The 16,958-nt window shown below is 34.7% G+C and overlaps 1 protein-coding gene across 1 annotated transcript in view; it reads right to left on the bottom strand.

Annotated features, from left to right (window-relative positions):
• The window catches only part of LOC128990226 (pre-mRNA-processing-splicing factor 8), a 132,564-nt gene extending 116,143 nt beyond the window's left edge, over nt 1-16,421 (bottom strand). Inside the window, exons 1-2 of the mRNA XM_054412566.1 lie at nt 16,302-16,421; nt 6,036-6,289 (exon numbers count right to left, since the gene is read on the bottom strand). Coding sequence (XP_054268541.1) covers nt 6,036-6,264 — 229 coding nt within the window. The 5' untranslated portion in view covers nt 6,265-6,289; nt 16,302-16,421. The remainder of the gene's footprint in view (nt 1-6,035; nt 6,290-16,301) is intronic.
• Between the last annotated feature and the right edge of the window lie 537 nt (nt 16,422-16,958).

Genomic DNA, 16,958 nt, shown 5'->3' with positions numbered 1-16,958 from the left:
CCCCCCGGAAAACTACCCCCCCAAGCAGGTTCCTACGTCATATTGACGTCAGAGACCGGGGGGGCAGTTTTCCAGTCACGGACACTTAAATTTAGTTGTCAAACAGTTCTAATCTAACCTAACCTAACCAACCAAACTTGCTATAACATTTCGAAAATCTGTTTTATATTCACCACATGCCTTTTCTATTATCCGACGGAATTACTCGAATTAAAATTAAAATTACATAGCATGATTTGACTAGGGGGGGTAGTATTCCAGTCGCGGACACGGCTTCCATATTGGTTAGTTAGCAGATTTTGTGACGTCACGTTTCACCTGGGGGGGTAGTTTTCCGGGGGATAGTATTCCGCATCCCCCACTGTACAACCCCGATTTTTTTCCTAACACAAAGGAGTCTGTATCACTGTACAACCCCGATTTTTTTACTAACACAAAGCTGTCTGTATCACTGTACAACCCCGATTTTTTCCCGAAATTTTTACTAGCACAAAGCTGTCTGAATCCATGTACAAGACCGTTTTTTCCCCGAACGTTTGTTGATGCAAATAACTTATATGGCAAGGCCATGTCTCAGAGTTTGTCTCATGATGCAAATAACTTATATGGCAAGGCCATGTCTCAGTGTTTGTCTTAGGATGCAAATAACATATATGGCAAGATCATGTCTCAGTGTTTGTCTTTTGATGCAAATAACTTATATGGCAACGCCATGTCTCAGTGTTTGTCTCTTGATGGAAATAACTTATATGCCAAGGCCATGTCTCGGTGTTTTTCTCTTGGTGCAAATAACTTATATGGCAAGGCCATGACTCAGTGTTTGTCTTTTGATGCAAATAACTTATATGGCAAGGTCATGTATCAGTGTTTGTCTTTTGATGCATATAACTTATATGGGAAGGCCATGACTCAGTGTTTGTCTTTTGATGCAAATAACTTATATGGCATGGCCAATGACCATGTCTTAGTGTTTGTCGTTTGATGTAAATAACATATATGGCAATGGCATGTATCTTTCCAACCCGAAACCGACCCGATTTTTCGGATATCTGCACACCTCTAGTTTTTCGTGTTAATGTTCTAGCTAGACAGTGTGTATCTTTCAAGATCCGGATGCGGATCCGGTACCGACATTTTCTTGGATCCGCCCATCACTACTGGAAAGTAATAAAAAAGTATGGAATAGGCTACCTAAAAAGTTAATAAACCTATCAAAATTAACTGTATCGTGATCTAAATGCAAGGATAAAAGTCAAAATTAAAAGTCAATGGAGAAGTCTCAGAGGATTTTGATATGAATACATGTGCAAGACAAGAAGATAGTTTGTCCCCATTGCTATTCAACCTAGCTTTGGAAGATTCTCTACAACAAATAAAAAACTAGAAGCTGGAATTACTATGGGAACTAGTGATGGGTCGGTACCAATTTTTCAAAATCGAATTTTGGTTCTGGTACCATCGATACCTAATTTTAAATTAGGCTACTTAATTGTTTTATTTTAAAAACAAAATAATGTCCCTTTTTTAATGTTTAACTCTTAAAACTGGTTTTTTCATAAGTTTAGGTCAGTTATATTAAGGTATTAAGAAAATAAAACTTCTATTTGTAAAAACAACACTTTGACAGCCAAACACATTCAAATCAAAACCAAATATTCCATACCAGAAGTGTTAAATATATACCTAAATGTTGATATGACTCCACTGTTAAACCAATACATTTAACATAGGCTACTAACCTTGGAAATAAAAGGGGCTCTGAAAATTTGTTAAACTAAGGAACTGTCTGTTAAGTTATAGCTAAATATTTTGAAGGAAATAATTTTGAGTCATTTTGTACCTACCATTAAGTTAATTTTAGGCTCCATTATTAATGGAAACATAGAAACAAAAGTAGTTATGGAAAGGACCTTTTGAACTAAACTTTTTAGAAAATAGGCCTAAGTACATATTCATTTGAGGTTACAGTTTAAGGTGGAGGTTTGTTGAAAAAAAAGATTTAACAATACTTAGTTTGGTGACTGTGATGGTTTTTTGTAGGCCTAGTGCCTGTACCGGTATTGTGGGTTTAGGTTAAAAGTGCTTTTAGACCCCACCTCTAGAGATTATTATTTCGCAAATCTGTTGTTTGCTTCATCAAGTTTTAATCAAATACCGTACTTCCAAACTTGGGAAGCCATTATCAAGAACTTATCACAAATTAGTATATAAAAACAACAACTTAAGGTAGGCCTAGGCCTTTGTTTTTGTTGGATTTCTTAAATAAAATTTATATGTTGATATGAATAATTAATCTTGTTTTATCTGTCAATAATAAGTAAAAGTGGATTAGTTTATTACAAGAATGTTATTATTTACAGACAAAACCAGATTAATTATTCACATCAACATATAAATTTTATTTAAGAAATCCGACAAAAACAAAGGCCTCTAAGGCCTAGAATGGGGACATACAAAAATTCCGAAGAAACTAGACAGACGTTGGACAAAGTTAAACTAAATTTTAAACTCTCTCACCTCGTTTGACGTTTTGAGAAAGAGAGACAAAAACAAAATTAAGCACGAACCACCAAACATACGAACAATAACAAATAAAAGCCCCTTTTGGTTTGCTGAATGAAGGCTTGGCTGTTTGTCATGTAGTCTCATCCATCAATGAATAAATTTTACCCGTTATCTTGAAATTTGAAATAGTAGTCTTGCGCAATGTGCAGTGTTGCCATTTGTCACGGTGGTTACAGATCGAATGCAATATGATTCGTCGAAATCATGACTCATGAGTACCCCAACATTTAACCATTGGAAATAAAAATAAATATTAATTCAGCCACTGACTGCACTGGACTGAGACTAACAATTCTAAGAGTGAACTTGACTGAGTTTGAGGTTCGAGTCGTACATTCAGCACTGTTTATGTTGCTTCTATATTTCCATAGTTCATACAAAACAAAGTCAAATAAAGTACTCTATGAATTAAATAAAATAATCTTGTGACTTGTAACTATTGTAAATGTTACCAATAATCAACATCAGATAAGGAAAGAATGGTTTTAAGCTAGTGTAATTTTGTTGAGTAAAAATAAACCATTTATTTGATCCAGTCTTTATTAAGTTTGCCTTCTGTCTTCTGCTTGAAGATGGTGGAGCAAGTTGTGTCGATGATTGCACCACTCTATCAGCTGACGATAGTGACGACAACTTAAGGGGAGATGCCCAGTTTTTCGGTCAAAAAATTAATTTTTTGTTTATTGCATTGAAAAATTCTTCATCTTTTCCTGATTCAGAAAATATATAATTTTAATATATTTACTACAGTCTAACAATCATAAAAAATAATATAAATAGTACTACACACTCGGTTTTAGTCACAATGGGCTGAATTAGCGTCAATTAAATTTATGTTAGAAATTTAATTTTGTTGAATGGTTGCACTGAATAAATGTTGTTGCTAGGTTAAATAGTCAACAAAAATCTTTTTCTGTTTGTTTTTCTTTCTTCATAACATATGTGTATATAATAATAGTGCTGTTTGTGATGAGGAATAATGTGGCATAGGGTAGGCCTAGGCTTGACTTTAAATGAGTTTTTCCGAAACTGTGTTTTTTAATGTTTAGGTACCATTTTCCAGACTACTATAAGTACCACTGACTTCAAATTTTTTTCTGTTACTTAGGACATCATGGCCCACAAAGTGTACTAAAAGTTTGCTTCTATGTTTAAAAAAACATTAACAATAAAATTAATTAATATTTGTAAAATAGTGAAAAAAATTATATATTTTAAAAATTTTGATAAAATATGATTTTTTTGGTAGAACATATTTAAATTAGTACAGTTTGTCTTAAATGTCAATACAAATAAGTAGTTAAAATTTGATATGCATAGCTAAAAGGGTTCTTTCTTAAATGGTACCTAAGCAACACGATGTTTACCCATATAAAATGCATTAAATCTAAAAAGTGGGCATCTCCCCTTAACCAACTAACACTGAAATAATCATCCTATAGCCTACTAATAATAATAATATAAGATAAATATGCCCTTTCAAATAGCCTTAAGTGAAATTATCATCATGGTTGACAATTCAAATTGTTTTAATGAGTGAATAAAAATATAACCTATTAACTTGGTACCGAAGGTATCAGTACTGACATTTCACCATCGATTCTAGGTCCCAGTACTTTTCTTAAGAACCGGTGGAACCGACATGTAATGTTAAGTACCGACCCATCACTAATGGGAACCAACATAAATATCCTGGCATTTGCAGATGATGTGGCACTTGTTGCCATAAACAAAGAAGAACTAAAAGTTATGGTTTTAAAACTCATAAACCACGCTAAAAAAGTAGGCTTAAATATCAATGAAGACAAAAGCAAGATAATAGAGTGTGGAAGAGCAACCCAATTAATTAATAAAAATCATTTAGAAATAGAGGGACACGAATTTTATAAAGTAAACAATTTCTCTTACCTAGGAGTAATGCTGACAAATAATAATGAAGAAGACTCTGAAATTCAACAAAGATTAAATGCAGCACAAGTTTATCGGCATGCCACAAATTAAGTTCTCGCCTACTTTCACATGAAACTTACAAAACTATAATAAGACCAGTCTTACTATATGGCTCAGAGAATTGGGTGCTAAGCAAGATAACCGAAAAACGACTTATAGCCTAGTGTTCGAAAACAAAATTCTAAGAAAAATCTTTGGACCAACCTTTGAAAATGGATAATGGAGAGTAAAGCACAACAGGGAGTTGAGAGAGTTGTACAGGGACGAGACCTTACCGTCAGACCGCCACCGCCCACCACCGTGCCGTGCAGAACGCATCATACCGTGCATAGCCGAACTGTTCGTGGGAAATTGTTAGTTCTATCACTGTAGCTGTCAAAACGCGTCGCTTGTAGGTTAAATTTAAATTAATTTAACTGTCGTAACCTAACCAAACTTGCTGATAATGAATATTTCAAATGAAGGTTTACTAATAACAAAAATAGTTCTTTTCGTAAAATAAAATTATAAATATCTCAAAATCAACTATATAATTTTTTAATTATAAAATTAAACTATCATAACCTAACCAAACCAACCAAACTCGCTGATAATGAAAAAAAAATTTAGTCAAAAAGTTATTGCCTCCGGTGGGTTTCGTACTGGGTACCTCCGAATCATCAGCCCGGTGCGCTATCCACTACATCACCGAGACCTACGACTGTTCAACGTATCGTTGCGGTAATGGTGTTCGCTCGAGCAGTGGTGGGTGGTGGTGGGCGGTGGCGGTATGTCGGCAAGGGTTAATGTACAGGGTCCCGGATATTGTGGCTGAGGTGAGAAGTAGAAGATTGAGGTGGGCAGGCCATGTGTTAAGAAAGGAAGAGGGCTCCTTAGTGAAAAAACACCCTAACTATCAACCCCGAGGGTAGAAGACCTCCTGGAAGGCCCAAATTGAGGTGGCGAGATCAAGTGAGAAGAGATCTGAGAAGAATGGGAAGAAGAGAGGAGGAAGCAACGGATCGTGGAATCTGGAGGCAGTGTGTTAGCGAGGCAAAGTACCTCCTTGGGTACCAAGAGCCACAGCAGTAAGTAAGTAATAGGATCTTAAACAAGATGAATGTGAAAGGACACAACTACGTTTACTTAGAATGATTCTGATAGAAATTTTGATATTATAGCATAATTCATTAGGCCTAGACCATATTACAGTGGGGAAAAAACATAAATATCCTTCACACCTACAAATAACTCTGCCTCAAAATGTAATTTGAGGATATAATTAAACCTAGTTAAGAAGATTATAAAAAGATATGTTGAGTTTTTACGGTGCAAAATTTGAGGAATAACTTTTTCATTGTTCACCTTTACAGCCTGTATATGAAAAACGTAGTTTAGAAAACTTAGCTCAAACAATGATCAAAATGTTAGTAGGCTAATAGTAAGTAGGTACATCTAGTAAAGATAATATCCCTCTAACCCTTTCAAGTTAATTTATTTACCGGTACTGTAGGAAGATAAATGTGTAAAGCTCAACCTACCTTTCTCCTGAAGCTTGTCCTCTGTCAAAACCTCTGGTGGTTTAGGCAAAGGCATTGGCACGGGCTGCTGTGCTTGTTGCAGTGCATGCATCTGAGCATGAGCATGGGCTGCCTGAGCCTGAGCTACAACTTGGGCCTGCGCATGTGCAGCAGCCAACTGAGCATGAGCTGCTTGCTGTTGCACCATCATCCATGGTGTAGGACCCAAGAGGTATGGCGGAAGCGCCATATTTATCACTGATGTTCACCAGCCCCTGAAAATTATATTCTGTGTAGTTGGCAGATAAATGTATATAAGGCAGTCGGTATTAGATGTCAGATTTAAAGAGGAAGAAATCTGATAATAATGTTACAGTGGAACCTCAATTATAAACTCAAATTCATTGATAAATATCAAAAATTGTTCATGATACCCTTGAAATCCTTGTAAATATCATGAAATGATAAGTTTCTGAGCCTCAATAATTCAAAGTTTACCTTTTTAAGCTACAGTTCTCATGATATGTCTCAACTCTAAGTTTTATGACACAGGCTACTATATTTAGTCGGCTGTGTTTTAGCAAATTTCCCACATAGGGCATAAGCTACAGTGGGCTTCATGGCAAGACTGGGACTTGGAAATAATTTAAGACAAAGTGTAAAAACATACAGACAGCGTAGCGCAGTGCATGTTTTAAATCAAAACCGTGCATTGAAATGAGGTATGACATACTAGTAGCAAATTTCAGTGTAGCGTACAACCGAGGAACAAACTATTTAGTTTTTCTCAGAGCGTATTGGAGCGCAATCGACTGCAGACATGCTTTAAGTCAATAGTCTCTTTTCTGCACCAATTGGTCTCCTCCAATTAGTTGTCAGCTTCTACCAATCATCCTTCACCAAACTAAATATGTAATTGAACGTTGTAGTTGACATTCTTGTGTAATTCTTAAACCGAGACTCCTGTTTCTTAAGGATTGGAAATAAGATCTATTCACCATGTTTGCCCCTGCCTTTACACACTTCATGCACCCCAACACTTCTCCTACTGATCAAAACCTGCCTCTTTTTTATAACTTCTTGATCAGCATTGTACGTGTTATTAAATTTACGGAAAGTAAATAAAAGAAACGTCTTATAACACTTAAAACATATATTTACGCTTATACTGTTACTCAAAAGACGGTAAATATACAAAAAAGATGGTAAGTGCTTCCGGTAGCCACCTTAGTGAAAAGAACAATAGGAAATCATTAGACATTTAAATGATATCACTACATATTGTATTGATATCATTAGATACATAGTGATGTCAATAGATGTCTAATGATATCAAGTGGTATCATTAGAGAATCTAGTGACATTAATCACTAGACATCAGTGAACTTGAAGTGATGTCTAGTGATCTCTGTTTGTCTAGTGACTTTAGTATTGATATCATTAGGTGATCCATTGATATCATTTGGTTACTTAATGATACAATTAAGGGTGTAATGATATTAGTTCAAATCAGTGTCTAGTGATCATCTGCTACTTAATTTTGACAAACATGAAAAAAATTGTTTTTATAATAGTTTTACCTAAAATTAAGAACTCAGTTAATTTTTATTTATTTATGAGCTAGGAAAAAAGTAAGATTACTATGAAAATTCAAGATTTTCTTTGGATCTTTTTCAATAATGCTGGTCCTGTAAGTTTTTATTTACTACCTACATATTTTTTTTAAATATTTATCTTTTAAAATTGGAAAGTAATCTCTGCTTGGAAATTGTAATTGAGCGGAGCGAGCGAAGCGAGCGTAGCTCTTTGGGATCAACTTCAATGCAACAAATAAAGCAACATCACTCAATAACGGCAGAACACATTTCAGCTAAACTTAACAAGATTACTTAGACTAATAGTGAGATGGTTAATAAACAAACAAATTTCAATTAGATAATGCTAATGCAATTTAAAACGAACTTAAAATTTCCAAATTTTTACATTAGGCTTATGGGACTAAAGTAGCCATATGACAGTTTTTTGTTTACAAGAAAAATGTAAACAAGAGAATCATAAGGTATTTCTGAACTTTCTAGATTTTTATTTTAAACGTTTTTAAACCATGGACCTATTTGTGTTGCCAGTTGATTAGAAACAGCCAATGTTAGAAATCAGGATTTAATAAGCGATATATTGAACCGAATCGAAATCGATATTTAATCCGATAATACATCACAGGTTATATTATGTTGAATTACATCGACGGTGCAGTAAGTTATTACACTTATTAATAAAACGCAGATTGAACACTAATTTAGGCATGTGGGGAAGATAGGTCGGGGTTTATGAGTATTCGTGACTACATTAAGTTTTGAAGTAAGGTTAAATTAGTAAGGTAAAGTGTAGGTTATAGGTAATTGATCAAGTTGTTTATTTGTGCTGCACCAAATAAACTGATAATATTTTCCTCGTCAAAACTACCATAATGTACTTTTGGAAGAGGTATCTGAATAACAAGATGTAGTAAAAACAAATCTGAATTATTATCATTTTAAACAATAAAACCAGCATTAGTACATCTATTGACTTTTTTACATTTCAAATAAAAAAAGTTACTTAAAGTTACTTGCATAAAGTTACTTATGCAAATATCAAATCACGTTTGTTCCGCTCAACTGGCTTTCACCTCTCTGAAAGCAACCCTAGTATAACATCATTATTTTAGTCTGGGAGGCAGTGTAGAGTGTAGGTTGTAGCGTTGTAGCATTTTGTATTTTTCTGAATGTAGGCTATACTACAAATTTCAAGAAGGGGACATATGCATTTTAAAGTTGAATATATTTTAAAAGTAAAACTCTGAGGGTTGGCAAATAATTTATTATTACTAGTAAATACAAATACAACGTAAATTTAATTTATTTCAAGAGTAATATAACACTAAAAATATAATAATATAATGTTACCTTCTAACGTTCCAAAATGGTGTAGTCTTACGACGCGTTTCGTCAACACAGTGACATCATCAGGTGATCCGCTATCGCTTCGTCTTGAACATTAACACAAAACACATATCACGAACACACAATTACTACATTTAAGGACCGATCGGTATTGTCGTCGCTGTGGCCACAACTCGCGTACGCACATGATTAATTCTGGGCGACGACTGCAGGATGGAGGTTTGTCTGTGGTGTACTTTGCACCATGACGTCATTGCTCTTCTCCAGGTGTATTACGGTGTCGAACAATGCATTTCTTTGAGTGTTAATTTTGTCATTCAGTACGTTGTCTGGTTCACATTGTACTGCTCTATAAATTTCGTAACACTCAAGTGTGGACATTAAATTACTTTTCTTGCACTTGTGTAATATTTGCAAATTGTCTGAGATAGAACTGTAATTATGTCCACTTTGTATAAGATGTTCAGCATAGTTCGATTTTTGGTTGACTGTTTTCTTGGGGAGGTGTTCTTTAAAACGGGTTTTAAATGATCTCCCTGTTTGGCCTATATAGTATTTTGGACAGTCATTGCAGTTTAATTTGTATATCCCACTGCTGTCGAATTTGTCACCAATACTTCCTTTTCTGGGGTTAATGAGATTTTCTAGTTTGTTGGAATTTTTGTAAGTAACTGTATAACCATGTTTTTTAAATATATTGTTGGTTTTGTAGTTCAGCCGATTGTTGTATGTTAGGGTGACGAATGTCTTCTTCTCTTTGGGAGTGTTCAGGGTATGGGATTTTTTCTTTTTCTTAATTATCCTGTCAATTATGTTACTATCATAGCCATTATCTTGTGCGATATATTTTATTAAATTTAATTCCTTGTTGTAGTTCCTGTTGGTCATAGGTATCTGGTTTAGTCTATGTATGAATGAGTTAAAGGCTGCCATTTTATGGGAAACTGGATGGTTGGAAGTTGCGTGTATTGTTTGGCTGGACTGGGTTGGCTTATGAAAAATGCTGAACTGATGCTTGTTTTCGTTTGTATGTATTGTCAAGTCCAAATAATTTATTTTGTTGTCAGATTCAATTTCGTTTTTGAACTTTATTTTTGGGTGAGCGGCGTTGAGATGTTTGGTGAAAAGGTTGATTTGTCTCTGATTTCCTTTAAACAAACATATGGCATCATCAACGTACCGATGGTATTACACTATACATTTCCTGTATTTGTTATTCTGGCTCATAATGTGTTTATTCTCAAAATCATTTAAATATATTTCGGCTAGCACACTTGACAATGGTGATCCCATCGCTAGTCCGTCTTGCTGGATGTAGTATTTGTCATTGAATTTAAAGTAGTTTTGTTTAGTTACTATTTTCGCTAGGTTGCACAGCTCGTTAATTTTAGTAACGCTTAGGCTGTTGTTTTCTGTTAATCTAACTCTTAAAATGTCTATGGATTCGTCTACAGGGATGTTTGTGTACATATTGTCTACATCTAGAGATAAGACAGTTTGACCTGGAGCGATTGGTATGTCTCTTATCTTTTCCACAAGTTCTAAACTGTTTTTTATGCTGTGACTAGGATTGAGATTGATATGTACACAAACATCCCTGTAGACGAATCCATAGACATTTTAAGAGTTAGATTAACAGAAAACAACAGCCTAAGCGTTACTAAAATTAACGAGCTGTGCAACCTAGCGAAAATAGTAACTAAACAAAACTACTTTAAATTCAATGACAAATACTACATCCAGCAAGACGGACTAGCGATGGGATCACCATTGTCAAGTGTGCTAGCCGAAATATATTTAAATGATTTTGAGAATAAACACATTATGAGCCAGAATAACAAATACAGGAAATGTATAGTGTAATACCATCGGTACGTTGATGATGCCATATGTTTGTTTAAAGGAAATCAGAGACAAATCAACCTTTTCACCAAACATCTCAACGCCGCTCACCCAAAAATAAAGTTCAAAAACGAAATTGAATCTGACAACAAAATAAATTATTTGGACTTGACAATACATACAAACGAAAACAAGCATCAGTTCAGCATTTTTCATAAGCCAACCCAGTCCAGCCAAACAATACACGCAACTTCCAACCATCCAGTTTCCCATAAAATGGCAGCCTTTAACTCATTCATACATAGACTAAACCAGATACCTATGACCAACAGGAACTACAACAAGGAATTAAATTTAATAAAATATATCGCACAAGATAATGGCTATGATAGTAACATAATTGACAGGATAATTAAGAAAAAGAAAAAATCCCATACCCTGAACACTCCCAAAGAGAAGAAGAAATTCGTCACCCTAACATACAACAATCGGCTGAACTACAAAACCAACAATATATTTAAAAAACATGGTTATACAGTTACTTACAAAAATTCCAACAAACTAGAAAATCTCATTAACCCCAGAAAAGGAAGTATTGGTGACAAATTCGACAGCAGTGGGATATACAAATTAAACTGCAATGACTGTCCAAAATACTATATAGGCCAAACAGGGAGATCATTTAAAACCCGTTTTAAAGAACACCTCCCCAAGAAAACAGTCAACCAAAAATCGAACTATGCTGAACATCTTATACAAAGTGGACATAATTACAGTTCTATCTCAGACAATTTGCAAATATTACACAAGTGCAAGAAAAGTAATTTAATGTCCACACTTGAGTGTTACGAAATTTATAGAGCAGTACAATGTGAACCAGACAACGTACTGAATGACAAAATTAACACTCAAAGAAATGCATTGTTCGACACCGTAATACACCTGGAGAAGAGCAATGACGTCATGGTGCAAAGTACACCACAGACAAACCTCCATCCTGCAGTCGTCGCCCAGAATTAATCATGTGCGTACGCGAGTTGTGGCCACAGCGACGACAATACCGATCGGTCCTTAAATGTAGTAATTATGTGTTCGTGATATGTGTTTTGTGTTAATGTTCAAGACGAAGCGATAGCGGATCACCTGATGATGTCACTGTGTTGACGAAACGCGTCGTAAGACTACACCATTTTGGAACGTTAGAAGGTAACATTATATTATTATTAATAACTGACGTTCCAGTAGTAGGAATGAATTCTAACTAAAAATATGTTAAGTCTCTAATTTGGACTTGACTTGGCACGCTACATGCGCACAAACTGTAGAGTCAGACCATCAAACGACAACATTCAAATTCAACTGTCAAGTCAAAGACGGGTGGACTCCGAACTGGAAAGGATCCAAGGCAACCGTAGCCGTCCTCGGCGAGTTTATTTATTTTGGTATTTATTTGCAATCAGATTCAAAATTATTAGAGGGAAAAAATACAATGATCTAATATGTGTGACAACCACCTAGTTCGTTATAGTTGAGTACGTTAGTGAAACAACTATGGAAGCTACATAAACATCAAGACTACAAGAAAGATAACCTCAAATTATTACAGTTCTGTGTCAGTTGCAATTATGTTATGAGTTGTTATTTCGTGACTGAGTATTGACATAGCCTACATCTTTTCACCTTTTAATCCTTAGAGCATGTAAGTATAAAAGTGATTATAAGTTAGTACTTTAGGACATTAGGCTATATCATCACAAGTTTATGTCTGTGTAAGGGTCAACATGTTATCCTACATGACACTGATCATGGTAAGGGTTACTTAAGAGCAACATGTTATCTTCTTGACTATCTTAGGGTGAGTAAGACAATAAGTAAGTGATGTCTGACAAGATTTGATTACATCATTTGTCACCACCATGCCAAAATCATTAGACATCACTATGCAAAAGATATCTCAACATTACCTAGTGATACGTAGTGGTAATTGGGCCAACTAGACATCACTATGTTACCTAATGATCATACATTACCTAGTGATACGTAGTTGTAATTGGGCCAACTAGACATCACTACGTTACCTAATGATCATACATCACTACGTTACCTAATGATATCACTAAGTACGTAGTGATGTCTAGTTGGCCCAATTACAACTACGTATCACTACGTATTTTTTTAATGATTCTCTTATGTTTTTTTCGCTAGGGTAGGGTATAAGTAGGGACGCCATTCAAGATTCTTGTCATTCGCTTATTGGGTCTGATGATGATTGGAGTGTCCAATCGAAATTGATCACCACTTATCATCTTTTTTGTATATTTACCGTCTTGTGAGTAACAGTATAAGCGTAAATAGCCTAGTTTTAAGTGTTATAAGACGTTTCTTTTATTTACTTTCTGTAATTCTATTATGTCAAAAATATTTCTCACGGTCGTTTAGACATCGTCATTGTCTCCTGCGGACACGGCAAAACTCCGAATAACGGAACATCATCATCGTCTTCCACGATCGCGGCAAAATCATGAACATCTCCCGCAGTCGTGTGAACATTATCGTGGTTTCCACAATGGCGGATGAATCCTAACTGTCTACCACAGCCATGTAGACAACATCATTGTCTCCCGAGGTCACAGTCACGTCAACGTCGTCTTACGAGTTCAGGGGATTAGTGACTATTAGTTAAACTATAGTTACCGGTACCTATTTAAAATATTGAGTTGTGTAAATATTGTAAAATATTGCCATATATGGTAGGTTTAGCATATTTATAGATTTATAGTTAGCATATTAACTTTCCAATTAATAGATTATTTATTCTAAAACTACTTATGTAGGCCTACCTAGTTGATTATGGAAATAAAATAACTGCAGCAAACCTGCAGACTAAGCGAATTTCCATTTACCTGATTGGATTTACGCTAAAATGTCTCCTTAAAAATATCACATCTATTCCCTATTTATATAGAATTAGTTTAAGGAGTACTTATGCTGGAACAGCAATGGTAAAGAAGTGGTGTTTTTTTTTTTTTTTTTTTTTTTTTGTAAAATGTCAATAGTTTAGTAAGAAATAAATGCATTTTCCAAATTTGATCAAAATATGTTCATAAACAAGCAAACTACAACAGTTTACAATTCTCTAGATAAGAATAACAAGGGAATTTTAAATTTACTATATTTTAGAATTTTCTCCGTAACCATTAGGCGTATGGTAACGCTTCAATTTTTTTTTTAAGTTCGACAATGTGGTTTGGAAAGAATTTGCTAAATTTTTGTTTTTAGGGTAAAAAATGGGAAAAACCAATTTTTACCTCATAAAACCCCCCATAAACACCCGTTCCCATAGTCCGATCAAGCTGGTTCGCGAACTCATTCGAATGGATGTAGATTTACACGTTTGTACCAAATCTCATCAAAATCGGATCATTTTTGCTCGAGTTATTGCGCTAGCGGACACATATATAAATATATATATAGGTATATATAGGTACCTATTAAAGAAAGCATACTAACTCAACCCCCGAAATTATTGATTTATTTATCAATTTGTTGTGTTTAAAGTGAGGTTAAATATGTTACTCTTGTAAATGGCCTAAAGGTCGAAACATGTAGAGTTAAAAAAATTTAAAATAATTTCAGGGTACTATGTTAGTATGCTTTCTTAAATATTTATAATAGTAGCCCTTTATCCAAACAATTGTATATTTATTTATATATATTAATTTGAACAAAAGGTGTTTTGGCCTCTATGGACTTCAATACGTAAAAGTAAATCGGTCCCGGGTCCGGGTCTTACCATGAGTACTACAGAATAGCTTATTCTCTATTTATGGGAAATTCACTAAAAGATTCTACCACAACTGTTTGTTTAAACCCACGCTCTGATTTTTACTTATTAAATTGTATAAGTTATGAAAATAATGTCGATATATTTTCCATTTAAACATTTGGACGGTACTGTACATGAAATAGAACATGGAAGTAGGCTCTATATCTTCTATTCCATGTAGGCTATACTTTTTTGTATAAATTTGGTGGCTTTTAGCAAATTTTCCTAAATTTAGTGGCACGGTAAGACCTAGGCCAGGGACCAATTTACTTTTCCATTTTGATGTTCCCATAGGCCCAAAAACACCATTAGCTCAAATTTGTATATACAGTCCAACCTCAGTATAACGAATCTGAAGGGACCGAACTGAATATTCGTTATATCAAGGGTTTTGTTAAAACGAGGTTCGTTATATAGAGGTTATGTTTGCAGGAATTTCGCTAAGTCGAGGTTCAGAACCAGCGTCGGTCAATATAGGTCGGGATTAGACATCATTAAAACACATCATCAAAAGTAGCATAGGCTACAAAGTAACATAGGCTACAATCAGCATAGGCTACTGCTGCGCATTTTTGAAATTATTATTTAACTTATTCTGTAAGTAGTACTTTTAACAAAGTGCATAAACAGTCTGGAGATAATATAAATCAACAACTCGATTCATTATAACCTAAACTTTACCTTCCTAATCTAACCTAACTTCAAAACACTTAATACAGTCACGAGTCCACATAACACCCAACCTACCCACCTCACATGTCTAAATAAGAACTGAAGTAGTTCATAATCAACGCTCAGTTGAATATATAAATGCCTCTAAAACCTCCTTGTCCTCTTTGTCAATTCACAGTAAAGTTATGGCGACAGAGACCAGCCGACAAGATGCATTACAGTAATAAACTTTAAAAAATCGTAGTAAATTCAGTTTTTGTGGCAGCAGAAAAATTTTTGCACCATTATTTTCAGGTAAAAATCTAGTTTCCAATGATATATAACTTACTATAGAACGCTTGGTCACCCCAATCTAAACAATTTCCACCAGCACTTAAAAACCAGGCATTTGAACTAATTGGTCTGCCCAGGCTAGGCATATCTTAACTGAGCACAAATTAACTTAGGCCAAGGCACATCTATGAAAAAACTCCTTAACAAATAGCCTAACCTAAAATGCATAACTAAAGTTAAGTTACTGACTTAGGCTAGGAAGTTATTGCTTTTGTAAAATGAAGAGAAACCTTATATGGAAATAGGCATCAGTGTATCAATGAATGGTTCATGTTCATGGTTGGTCATGGGGATGAAATGGTTAAGGCGTGACTGTGATAGGCCTACAAAAGATGGTATGGTTGTAACTTATTGAGGTATCTAGAGCCACCAATTAGCTTATAGTTAAGTAGGCAAGATGTTAATGTTTTAGCAAGATGTTAATCCCACTATTCCACACATCCTAACCTAAATAGTGTGAGCTATGTTTGGTAGACTATTTAAAAATTGTTTGCCGAACCCCTTGTATTAGGTTATTGTGTAATAACCTAACACAAGTTAGGCTACTTAAGGCCACCACAAAACTAGGCCTAGGCCTACCGCATTAACACAATTCTAACCATACAGTTAAACCAACAAAACCTTTTGCAAAATATACTTATACTAAAATATGTAACAAAACATTTTACATACCCAAAGAGTTATTGAAGAAAGCACAACGTAACAATTAGAAGATTTCACGTAAACGTTAACGTAGTGCCGACGAACATGAATATGGGGTTGATTAATCGCCAATCGCCATCGCCATTTTGTTTTCACATTCACACAACACGTCTTCGTCTTGTCTATTTCAAATGGCGCCACATTACGTTACGTTCCTAATCCAGTTACTTTTATAACTGTTTGGGAACAGGTTGCACACAAAGTAAACCTAGTATTAGGAACGGTGTAGTACCTCTAATACTCTAAACCATCGATTCTATCTAGGTATTTATTGATTTTTTTACTTGTTGACTGCACTTCTAGAAAAGTACCCAATAAGGTTTTATCTAGTTATATATTAATTTAATCATTTAAAAAATGTTATAAAGTTTGGACAAAACACGTTTTGCATGGACTTTTTGGATAAAACACGTTTTGAATGGAACGCATTGGGACAAAACACGTTTTGAATTAAAAATGTATTTAATGTTAATTTTAAAAATTAAACATTACAATGGTTAAGAATTGGCTGTTTAGTGCTCTAAACTCTGGGCAGATAGCAAAAAAAATTGCAGCAACTTTTTGAAAATTTGCCATGACAATTTTTAATGTTTGCAACAAAATTGTCATGGCAAACATGAAAAGTTG

This window comes from Macrosteles quadrilineatus, unplaced genomic scaffold (assembly GCF_028750875.1).
Source record: "Macrosteles quadrilineatus isolate MER2022 unplaced genomic scaffold, UCM_ALF_1.0 Scaffold_1__1_contigs__length_201487025, whole genome shotgun sequence".
In the NCBI taxonomy this organism is placed as follows: domain Eukaryota; kingdom Metazoa; phylum Arthropoda; class Insecta; order Hemiptera; family Cicadellidae; genus Macrosteles; species Macrosteles quadrilineatus.
Note: the sequence above shows the minus strand (reverse complement) of the source record. Positions and strands in the feature narration are given on the sequence as shown.